At 49.5% G+C, this 22,463-nt stretch overlaps 1 protein-coding gene across 2 annotated transcripts in view; it reads right to left on the bottom strand.

The window, feature by feature from the left end:
• The window catches only part of ACAN (aggrecan), a 70,898-nt gene that overhangs the window by 10,677 nt on the left and 37,758 nt on the right, over window positions 1–22,463 (bottom strand). For both annotated transcript variants that reach the window (XM_074399995.1, XM_074399994.1), the window contains exons 6-13: window positions 21,179–21,472; window positions 18,715–19,110; window positions 17,107–17,281; window positions 16,489–16,616; window positions 14,447–14,740; window positions 12,126–12,365; window positions 5,660–9,355; window positions 4,308–4,421 (exon numbers count right to left, since the gene is read on the bottom strand). In XM_074399995.1, the coding sequence (XP_074256096.1) occupies window positions 4,308–4,421; window positions 5,660–9,355; window positions 12,126–12,365; window positions 14,447–14,740; window positions 16,489–16,616; window positions 17,107–17,281; window positions 18,715–19,110; window positions 21,179–21,472 (5,337 nt within the window). The remainder of the gene's footprint in view (window positions 1–4,307; window positions 4,422–5,659; window positions 9,356–12,125; window positions 12,366–14,446; window positions 14,741–16,488; window positions 16,617–17,106; window positions 17,282–18,714; window positions 19,111–21,178; window positions 21,473–22,463) is intronic.

Raw genomic sequence — 22,463 nt, 5'->3', positions numbered from 1 at the left:
AGAGAAAATCTGTCAACTCAGTGGATGCTCTGCATGCTGCAAAGACCTGGGATCAAACAAGATGAACAGACCTGAGTAGATACACTGACTTTCTGGTTCAGCCTGTTACACAAATGAGAGAAGGATCATAAAAACATATTTACCAGTCCTAATTTCCTTTTAAGAGAAAATAATTGAATTAAAAAGTATGCTGTCATTATTTGTACCATTTCAAATCTTTTGCTTAAAGGTTGATCTTGAATGTAACTTTAATATCTTGCTTCTTCTTCTTCTTCTTTTTTTTTTTTTTTTTTTTTCTTTTTTGAGATAGGGTCTAACTCTGTCACCCAGGCTGGAGTACGGTGGCACAACCATAGCTCACTGCAGTCTTGACTTCCTGGGTTCAAGTGATCCTCTCACCTTAGCTTCCCAAGTAGCTGGGTCTACAAGCATTCGCCACCATGGCCAGCTAGTTTTTTTAAAAAAAATTTTGGGCCGGGCACGGTGGCTCAAGCCTGTAATCCCAGCACTTTGGGAGGCCGAGGCGGGTGGATCACAACGTCGAGAGATCGAGACCAACCTGGTCAACATGGTGAAACCCCGTCTCTACTAAAAATACAAAAAATTAGCTGGGCATGGTGGCGCGTGCCTATAATCCCAGCTACTCAGGAGGCTGAGGCAGGAGAATTGCCTGAACCCAGGAGGCAGAGGTTGCGGTGAGCCGAGATCGCGCCATTGCACTCCAGCCTGGGTAACAAGAGCGAAACTCTGTCTCAAAAAAAAAAAAAAAAAAAAAAAAATTTTGTAGCGATGGGATCCCACTGTGTTGCCCAGTCTGTTCTTGAACTCCTGGGCTCAAGTGATCCTCCTGCCTTGGCCTCCCAAAGTTCTGGGTTTACAGGTGTGCACCAAAATATCCTTTTTCTTAAATCAATTAGTTGCCTGTTAAAATCCACCCAGAAACTTTTTGGTTAAGTCAAGAAGGTATACTTTGTATTTTCACCGGCAACCCTGCATTTTCATTTGCTTTGAAAACATTTCTTTCCCAGGGATAGAGGTTTTGCTGACATTCAGACATCTCTCCTAGAGAAAGAGAGAGTGTAAGGTCATAGAACAGAGCTTCAAACCCAGAAAGTGAAAAACAGCAGTAAGATAGGAAGGAGACTGATTAAGCTTAAGGTCATGCCTGTCTAACAGAGGAGATAAGAGAAATCCATACAGCACCCATGATGACTGGAAATTGGATGTGAGATCTGATTAAAACGGTATTTTTCAACCTTGGCTGGCACATTAGAATTACTGGAATAACTTTAAAAATATTCTTATTTAAAGATTTTTTTTTAAAAATACCAATGCTGAAGTTCTTCATTAGACCAACTGGATCAGACTCTCTCAGAGTGGGGCCCAGGCATGATGCTTTTTGAAGGCACCCCAGGTGATTCGAAGCTGCAGCAAGGATAGAAAGCTCAGAGTCTGAAGCCTAATTCCCATGGGTGCTGCTGTCAGTAATGGCAGTAGGCAAAATGCTGCTGCTTTTGAAGTGGGTCAGTACAGGATCACAGAACGGCTGTCCCTACAGCAGAATGGTTAGGTCCCACTGTCACCTGCTTTTAATTGCTAAAGAATCAGAGTATTCATTCAACATATCTTGACTTTTTTTTTTTTTTTTTCCTTAACAGAGATGGGGTTTCAATATGTTGCCCAGGCTGGTCTTGAACTCCTGAGCTCAAGTGATCTGCCCACTTCAGCCTTCCAAAGTGCTGAGATTACAGGTGTGAGCCACGACATTAAACATAGATCTTAATTTTGAAGTCAAAAGTACTGATTGATAACTGATAAGTTATCGATAACTTATAATAATTTATCAAGAACTTATTTATGGAAGACTGACTACACAAGATGATAGTAATTGTCATTTTCTTTTTTAAGGACTACATACAGCTTCTGACCCCCTTTACCAGGTGGAAGTTTTCCCTGAGGATTCAAATATTACTGTGGGAATCATGCTGCATTTTGCTCCCTGTGGCCCTTGAGAATACTGATCCATGGTCTTTTTTAACAACCTGTGGTTCCTGGTTCTGGTGCAAGACAATGGTGGGTCAGCCCTGGAGACTGGCCACTATCTGCAGTCTTTCTGGACTCACTTGAACCTCGAGCTAAATTGAACAGGAGTGACCTGGGACTCCAAGGTACGAACATGGGAAAAGATACCCAGGTTTTGTGCTGGGCTGATCCCTACCACTCACTCTTTGGAGATGCTAAAACTTCTCTCAGCCAGTAGAGTGAGAGATGGGGAAAGCGAAGCAATTTTTACTAAATGTCTCTTCTGACCAGATGCTGTACACGGGTGATCTCAACCCTCATAGCAGCGATTCTCAGCCCTAGCTGCACATGGGAGTCACCTGGGAGTTTACAAAACCCCAATGCCAAGGCCACAGAACCACTTCAGTCACCATCTGTGGGTATAGATCTCAGGCATCGTAATTTTTCAAAGCTGAGAACCACGACCACTGATCCCTGTTTATAAATGCGGGAAATGAAGGCTGGGCTGTAAGTCTTGAATCTGACCACCCTGGCTTCCTCAGCTCCTCTCCACTCTGGCTCCCCTGCAGTCCAGCTTCAGTTTTTTGAGACCAACAACTAGCCGTTACGTTCAAGAGGGAGTTTCTTATTTAGCTGAGTGTGTCAAACAAGTGAATTAAGTTCTTTATTCTTGATTCGATCCACTTACTCAGAGTTAGGCAAATTACTTCACTCCTCTGTGTTCTAGTTTCAAATGGAGATAGTTACCAAACTTAACACAGAGCTGTCTGGGGAGAAATCGTGGGAACAAAAGCCCTTTGGAAATATACATGATCACAGAAAGGCTGTCCTTACAGCAGAATGGTTAGAGCCCACTGCCAGTTACTTCTAATTTCAGGGCTTCCAAGAACATGAGCCTTGCTTTGACTTCTGATGCTAGTGTCAGATTTTTGCCTTAAGTACCAGATTGAGAAAGATTTGCTAAGAGTGGAGTCACCCATCGGGGTGAGTGATGGTGGGATGCAGCTACAGACCCTTGGGTCACTATGGCCCAGTGGAAATGCTGTCCCCTTCTGCAGTAAGCCCGGGACCTTTCCAGGATATCCCACCCTGCCTGTCCTTGGAGCCTACACGCTGGGGAAAGAGTGAATGAATGTTTACCCAAGTGCCTGTTTATATAGATATAAAAATAGTTACTGCATAAGTACCAAGTTTATAGCATGTTTATATTACATGATATATTTAATATATAACATATAATCATGCATTAATTTGCATATATATTAATATATAAAAACACAGAATTCTTCTCTGTCTTTCATGTAAAGGCTATCGAAGGATAATTGCCCAGCGTGGTTTACCTGGAAGCGGTTGTTCTTTCTCCAGGATTCATTTTTTCATTTTTGAACATGTCCTAGGAGTGATCCCTTTTATGAAAGACCCTAGGTCTCTGATTCTTGACTTAGGAGGGAGGCAAGGGATAAGGGCACCAGGGCAGTGGGAGAACTAACTGAAGAACACGAGCTTGGTGGTAACTGGGCGTTTCTTTCCTCCAGGGTGGTGACGTTAATGAGATGAGATATCCTTATGGGCACAGGCCTCCCGTGTGTCTTTGGAACAACAGGTAGATTCTAACCATCTCCTTCTGGGGTCCACCTCAGATCAAAGGGTCCCCAGGCTCTCAACCCATCCCACATGCTCCACCCATGGCTAAGGACAAATAGGCTCATGGTGGGTGCCTAGGCAGGCACACTGCTGGGTCACAGCTGCCCTACAGCCATGGATCCCTGTGCTGGGTGACTAACGCTGTCTGTGTCATTTCCTTCAGAGCAAGAAGGGGACCCAAACCCCACCCACGCCCAAGCATGGAAGCAACTTGGTGGGGTTCACTCTGCATGATACAAGACAGCCTCACTTAGAGACTCTTCGCCAGGAGCGGCGAGGTGTGACCCGCTCTATTTAATACTCACCTCACGCTCAATATGTCTTTGAAGTCTCAAGTTTTATCTCCAAAATTCAAGCACACTTTTCATTCTACTGATACAATAGTCATTGGCTTGATATAAAAATACTTACCAGCTTAACTACTTGACTCTTTTCTCCTAAAGCTAGACATTCAAGAAAGATGAGCCATGTCTGTCCTGTGGCTTCTGCCCCCGACACGTCCTCGTGCAGCTCCTTCCCAGCCTGAGAAGCCTGAGCCTCTGTGGACCTTGTTACCAACTCCCGCCTGGGGGCCCTTTGGGGCCTGAAGGAGTGTGTCCAGCGCCTCTGCCCTAACTCCCCACGGCCAGTGAGAGCCTTACCTATGTTGCAGCGCTCGCCAGTGTAGCCAGGGGGGCACAGGCACAGGACGTGTCCCTCTGTCTCCTTGCAGGTCCCAGCGCCACAGGGCTCCTCCGCGCAGGACCTGGTGGGGGCTGCAACCCCCAGGGGAGAGGTTGAGCATCAAGAACACGGTCACCTGGCTACCCTGACCTCCAAGACCTCAAAGTTGGGGCATGAGGTCCCTGAAGTCCACGAGGCTGGCTTTGGGTCAACACTTTTCTGGGGCCCCTCTCCCTCCTGGGCACCTGACCGTCACGGGGAGCTCTACAGCTGTGAAAGCTCTCTCAGCACAAAGGAAGGTACAAAAGATCCCAGATCAAAAAGCAAAGGAAAATCAGCTACTAGTACCCACTGCCCAGTGCTTAGGGTTATGTCATGGTGAGACAAGCTTGATAGTACAGAAAACCCTTTGTACAGGGGTGGGGTTGGGGCTGCAGAATCTAGAGCCAGACGGCCAAAATGTCACTTCATAGTTTCTTCAATTGTGCAGGTTTTTGTTCTGTTTGGTTTTTGAGACAGCGTCATGCTCTGTCACCAGGCTAGAGTGCAGTGGCACGGATCTCAGCTCACTGCAACCTCCGACTCCCAGGTTCAAGTGATTCCCCTGCCTCAGCCTCCTGAGTAGCTGGGACTACAGACATGCTACTGTCCAGCTAATTTTTTCGTATTTTAGTAGAGACGGAGTTTCACGATGTTGGCCAGGATGGTCTCGATCTCCTGAACTCATGATCCACCCGCCTCGGCCTCCCAAAGTGCTGGGATTACAGGTGTGAGCCCCCGCGCCCGGCCAAACTGTATAGGTTTTAACCCTGCACAAAATAAATAGCCAGAAATAAACACCGTCAGATTTACTCCCTCTCTCTCTTTTTTTTAATTCATGGATGGTCAGAAGTTACAGATTTACTTTCTCATCTCACACTCACTCCAGGGTAGGGTGCATGAGCAGAATTTCTAGCACTATCTAAACAGTCATACTTCTCTCCCTGTGCCAAGTACAGACAGTTGAATTCAATGTGAAAACTCATGGATTGTAACACTGCTGTAATGAGAACATCACTAATCTTCGTAAGTGTGCACAGTGTGATGCTAAGTGCTCACTTTGTCTATGTTTATACTCTGCTTAATCTTCCCTGGTATAGTATTATCCTACTTTTATGTTACAGATGAGGCTCAGAGAGGTGAAGACTCTTGCCTGAGGCTGCAAAGCTAACCTATGGTGGAGCTGTTCTTAGAACCTTAAAGCTATGCTGCCTCCTTCTACACTACAGTAGCCTACAGTCTGAACTACCCAAGCACATTTAAAGGGGGAAAAAAAAAATCCCAACGATACCTGCAACTGTTGACTCTGATTCACTTGTCCATTCTGGAGAAGATGGGATGGAAGCATCTGTTGGGAAGGCGGCTGTTTCGGCTGTTTGAGTCTCTTCTCCTGAGTATAGGACGCTTGAGGACTCAATTTCTAGATGTGCCTCTGCAGGGCGCTGGGTCTGCTGGGTCCACTCAGACTCCGGTAGGCTGGTGCTCATGACAACACCCAGCCCCGTGGTGTGACCAGACAGATCTCCGCTGATTTCAGTCCTGTCTCCAGAAGCCATGGCAGTGGCTGAAGGCAAGACTGATGCCTCCATCCCCACGTCATCAGTGGTGGTGGATTCACCACTCACTTCCGGAGCAGCTGACCCCTCACCTTCTTGAAAAGTCAAAGTGCTGCCGCTCACTCCTAGGCCAGAGGATCTCTCGAGGTCAGCTTCGTGGAATGCAGAGGTGGTTTCACTCAGATCAGGGGACCCAGAAGCTTCTCCACTGGCCTCACGGGCAGTAGATACCTCGACCCCAGCCTCAGGATAGGCGGACGTCTCACCGCTAGATTCTGGGACAGATGACACTTCTACTCCAGACCCAGAGAGCACTGGGGTAACTCCACTAATGTCCCCAGCTGCAGAGGCTTCTCCACTGGACTCAAAAAGCTGGGGTGTATGTGTCACAGGGGGCCCCTGGCCAAGTTCCTGAGAAACTGTTGGTTCAGTAACACCCTCCATGAACTCAGAAGTGATTAAAGTAACTTCTGGAAGTCCCGACGCCTCTCCACTGGTGCTCACGGCTACAGAGGTTTCTCCACTTACATCAGTGGTGCTGGCAAAATCCCCACTAAAATACGGAGTACTTGGTGGCTCTCCACTGGGCTCTACCAGCCCAGACTGCAGCCCACTTAGGTCCAGAAACCCAGAATGGTCCCCAGACAGGTCTGGTGCTCCAGAATGGGCACCACTGAGTTCTATAATGCCAGAAGGCCCTTCTCCTGCTTCTTGGGCTGTTGGAGCCTGGGTTACAGATTCCACCAAAGTTCTGTCTACAAGAGAAACAGTGGGGAAACCAGACGGAAGTCCACTGCCAGAATACGCTCCCGAGGGCAGGGTGCTCCTACTCTCAGCTCCGGAGGGTTCTCCACTGACCTCAGCTATGCCACTTGGTAGGCCACTGAATTCTGGAGTCTGGGATGTAAACCCACTGGAATCGACTGTTCCAGAAAACTGTCCACTGACATCTGCTATCCCAGATTTGCCTGACAGATCTTCCTCCCCCGAAGGGAGGCCACTGAGCTCCACAGACCCCAAGCCTTCTTCTTCTTTAAATGTTGTAGGGGTCACTTCGACCAAACTGGTGTCCACAAATGTAATGCCAGAAGATTCACCACTGCCACTCGTGGCACCAGAAACCAGTCCAGGGATTCCTGATGTTGCCCCACTGAGCTCTGGCAACCCTGAAGGCTGCCCACTGAGATCAGGGACCCCGGATGTTTCTCCACTCAGGTCGGTTATGCCAAATGGTTGACTAGTGCCATAAAGAACTCCAGATGCTTCTCCACTAACACCTGGTTGTCCAGAGGATACCTCGCTAAGCTCAGTCACCCCAGATGTTTCCCCACTGGTGTCAGGAAACCCTGATGGCTGCCCACTAACCTCAAAAACCCCAGATGTTTCCCCACTGATGTCAGGAAACCCTGAGGGCTGTCCACTGACACCAAAGAGTCCAGATGTTTCCCCACTGATGTCAGGAGACCCAGATGCTTGGCCACTGAGTTCAGTTCCTGAAGGGAGTCCACTAGCTCCCCCACTAATGTCCAGCTCACTGAAAGGCAGCCCAGACACTTCTCCTGCACCACTGATGCCAATGGTTCCCCTCCCTTCCTGTTCACTCTCAGTGGAGGCTGTGACCACTTCTACCAATGTAGAATCCACTAGGGAGACAGTTGGGAATCCAGATGGAAGTCCACTAAAGTCAGGCAGGCCAGAGGATGGGCCACTTCCAAGGTCCACCCCAGAATACTCGCCACTAAATCCAGAGGGAAGGCCACTTGTTTCTGGAGCTTGCCCACTTCCTAGAGTTCCAGAAGGCAGTTTACCCAAGTCCAAGTCTCCAGAAGCTGAACCCACCAAGTCTTCTTTTCCAGAAAGCAATCCACTGAGGTCCTCAGCTCCAGAAGCTGAAGTCTCTAGACCCTCCCTTCCAGAAGGAAGTCTACTGAGGTCAGTCCCTGCTCCAGAAGCAGAGGTCTCTAGATCTTCTCCTCCAGAAGGAAGTCCACTGAGGTCCCCAACTCCAGAGGCAGAAGTCTCTGGAACTTCTCCTCCAGAAGGAAGTCCACTGAGGTCCCCGACTCCAGAGGCAGAAGTCTCTAGAACTTCTCCAGAAGGGAGCCTGCTGAGGTCCTCTACCCCAGAAGCAGAGGTCTCTAGACCTTCTCCTGAAGGAAGTTCACTGACATCCTCTACTCCAGAGACAGAAGTCTCTATAGCTTCTCCAGAAGGAAGCCCACTGATGTCCTCTACGCCAGAGGCAGAAGTCTCTAGAACTTCTCCTCCAGAAGGAAGTCCACTGAGGTCCCCTACTCCAGAGGTAGAAGTCTCTAGAATCTCTCCAGAAGGAAGTCCACTGAGGTCTCCTACTCCAGAGGTAGAAGTCTCTAGAACTTCTCCAGAAGGAAGCCCACCGAGGTCCCCTACTCCAGAGGCAGTAGTCTCTAGAACTTCTCCTGCAGAAGAAAGTCCACTAAGGTCCCCTACTCCAGAGGCAGAAATCTCTAGACCTTCTATTCCAGAAGGAAGTCTGCTGAGGTCTTCTACTCCAGAGGCAGAAGTCTCTAGAACTTCTCCAGAAGGAAGTCTACTGAGATCTTCTACTCCAGAGGCAGAAGTTTCTAGAACTTCTCCAGAAGGAAGTCCACTAAGGTCTCCTACTCCGGAGGCAGAAGTCTCTAGAACTTCTCCAGAAGGAAATCCACTGAGATCTCCTACTCCAGAGGCAGAAGTCTCTACAACTTCTCCAGAAGGAAGTCCACTGAGGTCCCCAACTCCAGAGGCAGAGCCCTCTAGGATCTCACCTCCAGAGGGCAGTTCACCAACTATAGGTGTGCTGGACCATTCAATTCTCTCTCCATCCCCTGAGGCCAGTCCACTTTCCACAGGCAGGCCTGAGCCCACTGTGGAAGTAAGACCACTGGAGTCAAGGTCTCCAGAGGGCAGCCCACTTGCCCTGTCCCCTGACAGCTGCCCACTGAAGTCAAGGTGTCCTGAAGCATCTCCACTGCCTGTGAAGTCACCACTGACTTCAGGGGCCCCAGATTCTTCCCCAGAGCCTGGCAGCTCAGTCCAGCTGGGCATGGGGGGTGAAGGTGTATATGGCTCTTCTGAGGCTGATGGCTCCTCTGAGGGGGATGGCTCCTGGGAGGGGAATGGTTCCACTGAGGGGGATGGCTCCACCGAAGGGGATGGCCTCACTGAGGGGAATGGTTCCACTGAGGGGGACGGCTCTGCTGAAGGGGATGGCCTCACTGAGGGGAATGGTTCCACTGAGGGGGACGGCTCTGCTGAAGGGGATGGCCCCACTGAGGGGAATGGTTCCACCGAGGGGAATGGCTCCTCTGAGGGGGATGGTTCCTCTGAGGCTGAGGGCACTTTAGTTGCAGAAGGGCCTTCTGTGCTTTCCTCTGTTGCTGCACCAGTGGGAGGCCAAGTCGGAAGGATCCCTGTAGGAAAGAAGGAAGAAAGATGAGATGTGGGTTTGTTAACTCTGCCCCATTTTAAGCTCATACATAGAATCTGAACCTCATTATTTCCACAGTAAAATCTTTCTCTCAAGAGCTCCGAGATGTGGCTGGATGCTTTCTAATGGAAATGTGTAAAGTATCAAAGGAAGGAAGGAAGGGAGAAAAGAAGGAAAGAAGAAAGGAAGGAAGGAAGGAAGGAAGGGAGGGAGGGAGGGAAGAAGGCAGGAGGATAGGGAGAAGGGAAGGCAGGAGGCTAGGGAGAAGGGAAGGAGGGAGATAGGGAACTGGGAAGCTCCCCCAATTGCCCACAGGACCATGGGCTACACAGGCTTACTTTGTGTGAGACACGGGGCCACTATCCACACAACCCACTGGATGTGGGGGCCTGGCCACCACCAAAGACCACCAAGGTCACCCTGCAAGTACTTCCACATTCCTATCTCATTGATCTGGTGTCATGGTTTTCAAAGCTTGGACTCACAGCGCCAGCATCCTCTGGGAGGGAGCTTGATAGAAAAGCAAATTCCTAGACCTCGCCCCAGCCCCACTGATTCGGCAACTCTGGGGAGGAGCCTGGCACGCTGTATTTTAGCAAGCCCTCCCTGTGATGCTGGAACTCGTCTGAATGTAAGAACTGTGCATCTGAAGCCATCCGTCTGAGGAAGGGAGAGAAAGGTGGTGCTGTTTGTAAACATACAGCGACTTTTTCCCATTCTGAGAACCCTATTACAGACAATTTGAAAAGTAGAGCAAAGGAAAAGGGAAACCCCGTAATTCTAAATAATCAAGGCTACATCCTTTGCTTTAGGTCTTCTTTCCCGCACCGCATTTTAACCTTGTGTGTGCCATGGGGCCTACTTCCCAGCTGAGCACTGAGGGTGCTGGGTCCACTGAGCAGGTTCAGTTTGTTCTTGCTGAGAGGAGAATCATAGAGGGAGCGGCGGGGCCTGAAGGGTAGCAGTGGTGCCATGCAGAAAAAAAAAATTAGCTTGGCAGGACCCAGAAAAAGATTATTTTTATTTTGATATGTATGTATGTATGTATATATGTATGTATCTGTCTATCTATGAAACACACCAGGATAACCATTTGCATTTATAATATAACAGTTCCCTCTTAAATAAATTTACATTTCTTTCTTTCTTTCTTTTTTGGAGACAGGGTCTCACTCTGTTGTCCAGACCTCAGTGTGGTGGTGCCATCTCCGCTCACTGCAACCTCTGCCTCCTGGATTCAAGTGGTTCTCCTGCCTCAGCCTCCTGAGTAGCTGGGACTACAGGGTGCATACCATCACACCTGGCTAATTTTTGTATTTTTAGTAGACACTAGGTTTCACCATGTTGGCCAGGCTGGTCTTAAACTCCTGGCCTCAAATGGTCCTCCCACCTTGGCCTCTCAAAGTGCTGGGATTACAGGCATGAGCGACCGAACTCAGGTTTACATTTCTTTTCTGAAAGCAAGTCAATTTAAAGAAAAAGACACAAACAAACAATAGTGCAGATGGTTCCCAGATACGGCTGAAATCAGCAAGGTGGTCAGGAACTGAAGTCTGGAAAACATTTCTACAGGGCTGCTGGAGCTACTTTCCCACTGCTAACTTCCCACTAGTGGTTGCCAGAGTCCTGTTCAAAGCCATACCCTGATGCCAAAGAGGACTCAGTCATTCTTGTCCTGGTGAAGGGCGAGGGAGGCCATGAGCAGGTGCAGCTGCTGGGTGAGGCTGCTGGGCCAGACTCACCCCCGCTCTACAGAGGCACCCTAACCTTCTGATATGGAGGGAGGCCAGGCTTTGCATTTCCAGTGCCCAGAAGAGCGCCTGGCATGGCCAAATTGCTCTAGAACCATGCACAGAATGCTGATGCATGGCTGGATGATGAATTAGTAGGAGCTCAGATACACTCCTTTTTTCAGATGCATGTAGCCCCCAGGAGAACTGCCTGGACACACACACACTACTGTACACTGTTTTAAATCAGGCTTACCTCAGCTGGAAGCTGCTAGATGTTAACAGTGCTCTGTGGGAGTGGGGGCAGGCTCTGCTGTCAGGTTCATTTCGGACACACTACATCTCTCACCTCCTCTTGGAGACTTACAGTGCATATTAGCTAGCATATTCAAGGCTCTGAGAAGTCTGCAGTGAGGAAACCTGTTCATCTCTGTAAGCCAGCATTTCCCAAACCTTAGTGGCCACGAAACACGTTACCAACAATGTTTAGGGACTGCTGCTTTCATCCTGTTAAGTCTCCTCTGGTTTAATTGTGACAGACGGAGTTCAGGAAGTTCTGGCTGAGGGGGGCTGGCCCAGAAGAGGGACATGGAAGGAGGAGAAAGACGAGGAGACAGTCACAGTCAGACTGCCAACAGTAACCCCGTCCCTGGTTCTTTCTCCTCCTGCAAGAGAGGGTTGAGGTTAGGGTAAGAGTGTCAGTGCGGGAGGACAAGGTGACTGAGGGGCTTCTGATCAGCACAGTCTAGGGCATTTGGGGGTGCGTGCAAGGAAAATAAAGGACAGAACAGTAAATGTGTATGGAAGCGTTTTCTGAACAAGGCTGTTTTTATCACTCTAGGGCAGGTCCTGAAAGGCCAGCTGAGGTGGATAAAAATGCCCACAGCAGCACACCCAGCCGGTGTCAGGGCTGGAGAAACAGCACAAATCCCAGGGAGGGAAACCCCCACTCCACCAGGGACACTGTAGGCAGACAGGGGTATACAGCTTCAGGGTGTGCCCTGGAACCCAAGCCATACCAACCTGGCAGCGGGGATATGCCCATTGGGGTGTAGGTGGGTTCCCATTCTGTCTGGTTTTCTGGCTCAGTGGTGAACTCTGGGACTGCAGTAGTCTCGCCTAAGGGTACAGCAGTTGTCTCCTCCCCTACGGGGACAGCAGCCACACCAGGTACCACTTGGGTCGCGATCCAGTCCTCCACACCAGAGGGTGATGTGGGTGTGCCACCCTCTTCTTCTCCTGGAGAAGGAGCTGCTGAAACGCCTAGAAAACATGTGGGTGGTGAGAGTGGGTCCCTCTCTTAGCAGTGACCCATCCTTGGCTGGCCCTTCTTGAGGGGAGTTAGGGGACTCTGAGGTGGGCCGGGCCCCACCTCCTAATTCAGAGGATGGCTCTTTGCCTTCTCACTTAGTAAGAGCCATCGGCACCAATGATACAATATCCATATGCACCATCAGCAGTTTCGTTCCGGGTGATCTGGGGCATCTCCCCTGCAGAATCAATCACACATGCCAGGTATTGCTCTAAAGGCTGATGTATACAGAATCACTTTATCTCACAACAGCTTTATGAGAGAGATACAATTATCTCATTTTACAAATGGGGAAACTGAGGCACAGAGATACATCATTTGCCCAGGGTCAGTGGCTTACAAATGGCACATGTAGTCTTTGAATTCAGGCATCTGGTGCCAGACTCCATGCTCTCAGCTACTGAACAACGCTGCTGATCCTGGGGATGGAGATTATGTGCCAAGTGTGTCAGGACCAAAAACAGGAGGATGGTGCTTAAATCCCATGAAACCATCAGGGCATCTGAAAGTGTGAAGGCAGGATTCATGGGCTGGGGGCAGCTGTTCTGGTGTGGGGAAAATCAGCAGGGGCTTGGTCAGAAATATTCTGCTGAATATCCAAGGTCAGAAATATCCTTTGTATATAGGATAATATACAAAGCTGAGTTCATGGAGGGCAGAGGTGGGAGGCTGGGGATAGCATGGTTGGGAAGTTCCTGGGCGGAACCGGCGTGGCTTCTGCTTCCCAGAGCAGGGGGAGGGGCACTGGGACAAGAGCCTCATCAGAGCCTCTGGGAGAAGATTTGACTTTTTGAGGCTGGCTGAGTCTGAGTGGGGCTGAACTTCGATTTTTTTTTTTTTTTTTTTTTTTTTTTTTTTGAGATAGAGTCTTGCTCCGTTGCCCAGGCTGAAGTGCAACAGAGCAATCTTGGCTCACTGCAACCTCTGCCTCCCAGCAAGTGATTCTCCTGCCTCTGCCTCCCTAATAGCTGGGATTATAGGCACACACCACTATGCCCAGCTAATCTTTGCATTTTTTAAAATTAGAGACAGGGTTTTGCCATGTTGGCCAGGCTGGTTTCGAACTCGTGACCTCAAGTGATCTGCCTGCCTCGGCGTCCCAAAGTGCTGGGATTACAGGTGTGAGCCACTGCTCCCAGCCTTGTTTTAAAAGGTGACCCTGGATATCTGGGAAACTTGGGGACACTCAAATTGTTTTCCCTTATTTGAAAATAATTATAGATTCACAGGAAGTTGCGAAGACACTCAGTTTTGATGTAAAATATCTGAAACATGGCACAGGCTGTTATTACAATCTACATTCTGATCCATGCATTCAGACCCTCCATGGCCTGTGCAGGAACTCATCCAATCAGAGCCCCACAATGTCTTGGCTACACCCTGGCCACACATACTACACTGCTTGATGACATCACTCTCAGAAGTCCAACTGGGAGTCATGGTTGAAATGCTAGCATATCCGTAGCATGAGTCAATGAAAAATGTGAATCACCAGTGCTTAGCGGAGAAAAATAGAATTTCACTGAACTCAACAGAGAAATAGTTTCAAACAGGAGAGAGTTTGACAAGTGTGTACAAATTACAGGTCATATAAAATAAAGCTATATATGATAGCTTTACATATATATAAGTATATGAAATAAAGCTAACATTTATTGAGCATTTACTGTGTCCCAGGCACTATGTCAAGGGCACCACATGCACTCAATTCTTGCAGCTGCCTCTGAAGTAGCATTTTCACACAGCTCTTAAGTAGCAGAACCATCAAATTCAGATCTGCCTCATTTCCAGTAGAGATAAATATGAGCCCAAGTTCTTATTTATCTCTACTTGTCTCTGGGGAACTTTAGAGGATGACCTTGCCTTGAGGTCAAAGCCTGCGTCATGCTGGCTTCGGAGCTGGCCCTGCCCCATAAGGACTGACTTTTTCTTGCTCTGATGGATGCGATAGTGGGCGGTGCCAGGAGGGGTGAGCCCAGGGGAATCCTCTCCAGACAAAAGGGGCTGCTGGAGCCCGGGCGAGGATGCCTACCTCGGAAGCAAAAGGCATGGTGCCGGGACAGCGGGTCTGGGAGCCCCGTCTGGTTAGGGTAGAGGTAGACGGTTCTCACGCCTGGCTTGTCCCCACCGCAGGCAGGCCTTGGGGTGACGATGGGGTAGCGGAGGCTGCCGTCGGCCAGCCAGCCGGCATAGCACTTGTCCAGGCCGAGGCTCCAGGCGGCGTAGAGCTGGCCCGTGGTGGCCAGCGTGGCATTGTGAGATTCACAGAACTCCAGTGCTTCCTGGAAGGTGAACTGCTCAAGGCGTGTGGCGAAGAACACCTCCCCTGGGGGCAGAGGCAAGTGGTAGAATGACCCTCCACACTCAGGCCAGATCAGTCCCTGCCCATCCGGGAAAGAGTTCCTCCAACCCTCCTCACCAGGGCTAAGACCCCGCTCAGCTCCATCATACTCCTCCTATGACCACTTCGCCTTAGATTTTCTGGGACCCTGAGAAATAGGTGATCACCACTCTGGTTTGTACTGGACTGGGCTTTCTTGGGACACAGGACTCTCAGTGCCAAAAAAGCCAAAATTCCAGTCAAACTGGGCTGAGTTGTTTCCACAACATCTCCTTCCCTGTCTTCTGGATTCTCCAGTCACACTTAGGCATCACCTCCCTTAGCTAAGTGAGGCGGCTCTCGTTGGTCCCCTCCAATCCCTGTGCACCCCTACACTTATCACTGTGACTGCTGGGGACCTGCTCACCCCACACCCTGGGAACTCATCCATGGCAAGGCCTGGGTCCCAGGACCTAGCAATGCACCCGGTACCTATACAGTTCAGCGGGAGGAGAGCTTACACTTAACTGAACACTTTTTTGTTCCAAGAACGTTTCATACATATTTCATTTAATACTTTAAAAAAAAAAAGCCTCTGATGTACATATAAATCAGCCCCATTTTATAGATGAAGGAACTGAGGCCTAGAGAGGTTAAGTGACTTGGCCAGGGTCTTGAAACAAGTGAGTGGCAATACTGAAATCTTTCTGGAATACCAGCATTTCTAAAATTGCATTCAGTGGAAGAATAATTTGGTAATTTTCATGGAAATTAAAAGAAATAAAAGAAAATAAAGGTCTGTGGTTAAAAATTGAGCAATGCTGAGTTAAAGAGAGTTAAAGAAGTTTCTCCTTTCTTCCTTCCCTCCTTCTTTCCCTCCCTCCCTCCCTCCCTCCTTCCCTCCTTTCTTTTTCTTTCTTTCGTTCTTTCTTTCTCTCTTTCCTTCCTTCCTTCCTTTCTCTCTTTCTTTCTTTTCTCTTCTTTCTCTTGACAGAGTCTCAGTCTGTCACCAGGCTGGAGTGCAGTGGTGCAATCTCAGTTCACTGCAACCTCTGCCTCCTGGCTTTAAGCAGTTCTCTTGCCTGAGCCTCCTGAGTAGCTAGGATTACAGGCACACACAAGTAGAGATGGGGTTTCACCATGTTGGTCAGGCTGGTCTCGAGCTCCTGACCTCGTGATCTGCCTGCTTCAGCTTCCCAAAGTGCTGGGATTACAGGCGTGAGCCACCGCGCCTGGCCCTTTTTCTTTTTTAAAAAATAAGTATAGAGACAGGCTTTAGCCATGTTGCCCAGGCTGGTCTCGAACTCCTGGGCTAGAGCAATCCACCTGCCTTGGCCTCCCAAAGTTCTAGGATTACAGGTGTCAGCCACTGTGCCTGGCCTAAGTGGTTTTTGCTTGTTTGTTTACTGTAGGACTTAGTGCCTTTGATTTGTGCCCAGGCATTGGGACTCTCCAAGAAGCAGTTGGTGTATATAGCATCTATTTATAATAAACTGACATTTACCCACAGATCTCATTGCTTTTTAAAGGGACCAATGCTCCCCTGCAATGCTATGACCACATGAAACATTCAGGAGGAGAGCAGGAGCTGTTTCTAAGGGAGGGGCTGGGGTTCTTCCTTTCTCAGCAGGACCCTTTTCCACCTGGAAAGCTGGGTGGGATCCGGGGTGGGTGGGTGGTAACTTCCTCTCTTCGAGCTGCCCTGTCAGCCCCCTGTCTATCTAGGGCCCGAAATGTGAGAATGTGGCCTGTACCCTCAAGTCTGTCCACATAGCAGTAGACATCGTAGGTCTCTGTTGATGGGCGCACACCATAGGTCCTGACTCCTGGGCTGCTGTTCTTGTCACCCACGCATGGGGTCCGTGGGCTCACAATGGGGTATCTGCAAAGGACAGTGGGAGGAGGAGATGAAGGCCTATTCCAGGGGCTGGTAGATGCAGGGCGCTGGGCTGAGGCCAGAGGCCACTCAGGGACTTAGGCACGTCTTCATTGTCTGGTGGATTCAAACCAGGAAGGAGCCCTTCATGCAGCAAGTTCTCCTAGCAGCCTGGGGGAGGGTCTGGTGGCTCCTGGGGGATTTCTGTCTTCAGGCGAGAGCAGCTGCATGGAAGGGCATGGGGTCAGGCTGGAAGGAAATGGGGCACTTGAGGAGGGGGCTGCCACCTCTGTCTGATGGGGAGAAATGACCAAGAACTGAACAGGACCGGGTGCCCTTCACCACCATTTCAGGATATGCCTCAGTTGAGTCGCTAATTAATTAATTGACCCACAAAGTATTGGGTGGTCAGTGTGCTGGGGGCCGTGCCAGGCTGTGGCTCCTTAAGCCTGACCTCCTCAGTTGGGTTTGTGCTGGGCAAGGAGCACGGCTTCACCTGACGGTCTGGTCCTGTAGCCAGCCAGCATCACACTGCTCATAGCCAGCTTCGTAGGCGGCCTGGAGCTGCTCTGGCGAGGCAATGACCGCCCCGGTGCGCAGGCAGGCCTGCTGTGCCTCCTCGAAGGTCAGCGAGTATCGGGTGGGTCCTGGGCGGTAGTGGAACACGACTCCTGGGTGGGGAGGAGGGGGACAAGAGGAGGCAGCGGTCAGGTTCACAGACCCATGCTGTGCAGTTCCCAAGGCTCCATGGGCACAGAGGGAGTCCAACTCCTGCTGCCTGACACGCTGGATTTATGTGGGCAATGCAGGCTGAAATCCCACTTGGTAGCCATGTGGGTGTGATGGTGGATGGCAGCGTGGGAACCCACCAAGGCCCTTATGGAACAAGGCCATGCCAGAATGTCCTTCTTCAAAGACTTGAGTCTGGGAATCACTGGGCTCTATGCTCCCTGACATCTGATTCTCACACGTGTTAAGCACCTAGAACACTGTCATCTTAGAACAGGAGCGAGAAGCGTTTTCTGCAGAGTCGAATGGTAAATATTTCAGGCTTTGTGGACTATGTGGCTTCTGTTACAACTACAGTTATCTTTGCCATCCAGGATCTTCTCAGATACCGAAATCCACATATGCTCAAGTCCCGGAAATGAAAATGTAGTATTTCCATACATCACCTCTAGGTTCCCTCTAACACCTGATACAATGATACAATGTCAACTACTATAGGAATAGTAGTTATACTGTACTGTTTTTAAATTTATGTTACTTTTATTGTTGTGTTGTTATTTTGTTCAATTTCCAAAATTGCAAATTGAAGAATATTTCAGTAATTCTCATGGAAATGAAAAGAAATGAAATAAAACAAAATAGTATTGTTTCTTTTCTTTTGGAATATTTTCCATCCACAGTTGGTGGAATCCGGACATGAAATCCTGACTATTCAACCTCACTATGATTGTCCTCTGTTAGCCAGGGACAGCCCGTCCACAGATGGCTATGGCTTTGTTCCAATCAAACTTTATTTGTGGACTCTGAAATCTGAATTATATATAATTTTCATGTGTCACAAAATATTGACTTTTTGAATATGTGATGTTTTGCCCCTATTTAAGAACGTAAAAATCATTCTTAAGTCATGGGCCATATGACTTAAGAAAGGCCACATTTTGCTGGCCACAGTTTGCTGGCCTTTGTCAGAACAGTGACAAGCCTCAGGGGTCATCCAAGGCAGTGGTTTTCTAGTGGCTCTATTTAGTGGGGGTGTCTGATGGGACAAGGAGGGGCCTTGGACAGAAGGAGGCCCAGCTGCTCCCCACTCCATTTCCCTTAGGTCCACGTGGCACGTGCGTCTGCTTGATATAGAGACTGGTTTCTACATACGACCTCATTTGAAATAAATTCTTCATGGCAAAAGAGTGTGGACCTGACTAGTCTGGCCTATTCTTTTTGTTTCACAGATGAAAACAACAAGATCTGATTGGAGAGAAGATTGTCTGAGGTGCCAGGTTAAGTAGAAGTTACAGCCTTCAACTGTGGGAGTCCTTTCCCCCCAGGCCAAATTCTCTCCATCTGCCCCTAGATGCATCTACGGGCAGCTACTTACCCCCTGGCAAATGCGGCTGCCCAGGGACCTCGGCTGCACCTGGGACAGCGGTCACCTGCACGACGAGATCCTCACTGGTGAAGGCCGTGGCAGGGCCCAGGCCAGGCGTGGGAAAGGCCCAGGGCCTGCTGGCCTCTGCAGTCTCATTCTCAATCGCAGGAAAGGCAGTGGCCCCTATTTCAGGGGCAAACGTGAAGGGCTCCTCGGGCTCCGGAGGACTGGGGGAGACCTCGAAGACGGGCTTTGCAGTAAGGATCACGCTGCCTCGGGCTTCACCCTCGGTAATGTTTTGAGGCAGTGGCAGCTCCACGTCAGGCCAGGTCACCGTCTGGATGGTGATGTCCTCCTCACCCCCTACTCCAAAGAAGTTTTCTGGGATGTCCACGAAGTCTTCACCTGGAGGAGGGGACAAAGACAAGCCTTAGCCTCTCAGCCTAAGAGGTGTAGCCTATTAGCCTCTCAAGGGACAGGCTTGAGGGTGACGAGGAGTGGAGATGAGCATGGCTCCTTCTCTTTCCCCGCTGGGGCAGGAGGGCACCACTGTGTGCCAGGCGCCTTGCCAAGCCCCTTGCAGGGGTACCCAGCTATCAGCATGTTCATTATAGGCGTCCCCACAGTTTCAAGACTGCAAAAGAGTGCAAGAGTTATCAGAAGGCAGGATATTGACCAATGAGCTGACTGCTCATGAAGATCAGTTCCCATCCCAGCATCCCTTCCTGCTCCGCACAGCTGCTGCTTCACGCGTTCAGAAGCACCTTGCCAACCGTCTGATGTGTAACTATCCAATGGGAGCAGGTAAGTCAGTTATAAAGAGAAATCAGAAAACCTTGCAGAAGGTGCAGTTTGTGAAATTGATAAAGGTGGCTTTGGAGAACTGCCTGTGTCATAGTCACAAACAAATGAGAGTCTCATAAGAGTGATACTACTTCCAAAAGAACAGTTAGAATAGGTTAAGAGAGGCTTCAAGGAGGAAATTCCAAATATTGTTGCAAAAGCAACCCTCTTCCACTAAGATCAGGTTGTGTAAATGAAACACGTAATGGGTTGTCATTGTGTTAACGCCACTGGAGACATGAGAGTTTTGCAACTCCTCATTTATGTGATGCATTGGTTTTTCCTCCAAGAATTAGCATGTGATTATAATTATAACCCAAAATGTGTTAAATATAAGATAAAAACTTATTTAAACATTTAGTCTAAGTTTTCAAAATAAAGCCCCCATCAAACTTTCCCCTACTCTTTTCAATAACATTTTGCAGCTGGGCATGGTGGCGCATGCATGTAATCTCAGCACTTTCAGAGGCTGAGGCAGGTGGATCACCTGAGGTCAGGAGTTCAAGACCAGCCTGGCCAACATGGTGAAACCCCAACTCTACTAAAGATACAAAATTGGCTGGGCATCGTAGTGTGCACCGGTAATCCCAGCTACTCAGGAGGCTGAGGCAGAAGAATCGCTTGAACCCAGGAAGTGGAGGTTGTAATGAGCCAAGATTGTGCCACTGCCCTCCAGCCTGGGCAACAGAGCGAGACTCTGTCTCAATAACAATAATAATAATAATAACATTTTGCCCAGTTTGGACAACATGACAAGACCCTGTCTCTAAAAAAAAAAAAAAAAAAAATTAACAGAGCTTGGTGGTGCCTACGTACCCAGTTACATTGGAGGCTGAGGAGGGAGGATCACCTGAGCCCAGGAAGCTAAGACTGCAGTGAGCTGTGATCTCAACACTGCACTCCTGCCTGGACAACAGAGTGATAACCTGTCTAAAAGGAAAACAAACAAAAACACCCAAAACACAACAAAACCCATTTTGACCCTCTTGTTAAACACATTCAATTTTAAAAGGCAGATAGCAGCACCCTCCTGTGGGTGCCAGGGTCTCATATCGACCCCCAAAGTCTTCCCAGGCGGCACCCCATCTCCCCACTAGACAGATGAGAAGAGTGAGGTTCAGGGCCTTGACTTTGCCAGGGTTGCACAGCGGTAGGTGGCAGGGCTTTGATTCAAACCGGAGAAAACACACTCTAAGCCAGGCGTCCCCAAACTTTTTACACAAGAGGCCAGTTCACTGTCCCTCAGACCATTGGAGGGCCGCCACATACTGTGCTCCTCTCACTGACCACCAATGAAAGAGGTGCCCCTTCCTGAAGTGTGGCGGGGGGGAGGGGGCAGATAAATGGCCTCAGGGGGACCACATGCGGCCTACGCCTGCTCTAAGCTCATGCTTTTAACCCTTTTCTGTGCTGATCTGATGAGACAGGGCTGGATACGCTGCAGTCTCCAGTGTCTCTACCTTAGGGCTTTCTAGGAACCAGTGAAAATGGAGGGGTGTTCTAAAAACAGGGCTTCAGGTACCCAGTGGCCCCTTCAAGGGTGAAAACCGACCCTCCCTTTCCAAGACCTCCTCTTCCTCTAGAACCCCATTTTAGTGGCATGAACTCTCCACCTCCAGCCCTGCCCCACCTGTGTAGCAGATGGCGTCATAGCGGGATGAGGGGTCAGGGTAGCCCGTCTGGTTGGCATGCAGGTAGACGGTCCTCACGCCCAGGAGGTTGCCCCCGCAATTGGGCCGGGCCTTGGAGATGGGGTAGCGCACACTGCGGTCGGCCAGCCAGCCAGCGCTGCACATGTCCATGCCGCTCTGCCAGGCCAGGTAGAGCTGGCCCGTGGTGGCCAGCCGGGCACCCAGCCGCCGGCACTCATTGGCTGCCTCCTGGAAGGTGAACTTCTCTGGAGAGGTTGCATAAAAGACTTCACCTGTGAAGGACACAGCTGGTTGAATGACGGTCTCCTCCCCCTCCCCCTGCGCTGCATCCCCAGAGAGATCCACACTTTTCCACGAAGTCTTGGGAGTCCTCTGACTTCCCAAAGTCCTGGTCCCAAGTGTGTGTATCTCAGATCTTGCCCTTCATTGCTTATTTCTGGGCTTTTGTGTAGGATGACATCAATTTCCTAAAACAAGGGGACCAAGAAAGCAGCAGCAAAGGCCAGGCGAGGCAGCTCGTGCCTGTAGTCCCAGTACTTTGGGAGGCTGAGGCTGGTGGATCACCTGAGGTTGGGAGTTCGAGACCAGCCTCACCAACATGGAGAAACCCCGTCTCTAATGAAAACACAAAAGTAGCTGGGTGTGGTGGCGCATGCCTGTAATCCCAGCTACTTGGAAGGCTGAGGCAGGAGAATCGCTTGAATCAGGGAGGTGCAGGTTGCAGTGAGCTGAGATCGTGCCATTGCACTCCAGCCTGGGCAACAAGAGTGAAACTCCATCTCAAAAAAAAAAAAAAAAAAAAAAAAAAAAAAAAATGGCAGGGAGATCGGTGAAGCAAACTTGAAATCTGGGAGGAAAATTCTTCTAAAAGCCTCTTTGGTCCATTTGCTTCCCACCGCTAGGGGAAGCTTTCCTAGGAGTTAAGCATTGCCTACTTAAGGCGAATCCTTTTAAAAAACTCAAGTTATCCTGGGAAGAGCGGGCATCAGACCTTGAGCCCTTGGAGCAGTGATTCAAAAAAAAACCTGGGGTCTCTAGACCCTGAAGAGTCTGTAAGGGCATCATTTGGGGACTGTGAGCTTAAAAAACAAGTTTACAAAAACCTAACAGGGTTGTGCCAGGGGTAGGGGTGGGGCGGTGGGGGCGGTTCTGGCTACCCTGCTTAGTGGCATCTCTAAATGGTGGTTCTGTTTGTCTTTGGTTAGCCAAATGTGGGAACGCACAAATAACTTGCTACCTAATACACGGGTTTGGGTGTTGGGG

The sequence above is a fragment of the Saimiri boliviensis genome, chromosome 5 (genome assembly GCF_048565385.1).
Source record: "Saimiri boliviensis isolate mSaiBol1 chromosome 5, mSaiBol1.pri, whole genome shotgun sequence".
NCBI classification, from domain to species: Eukaryota; Metazoa; Chordata; class Mammalia; order Primates; family Cebidae; genus Saimiri; species Saimiri boliviensis.
The sequence above is the reverse complement of the archived record's forward strand: the minus strand, read 5'-3'. Positions and strand labels throughout refer to the sequence as shown.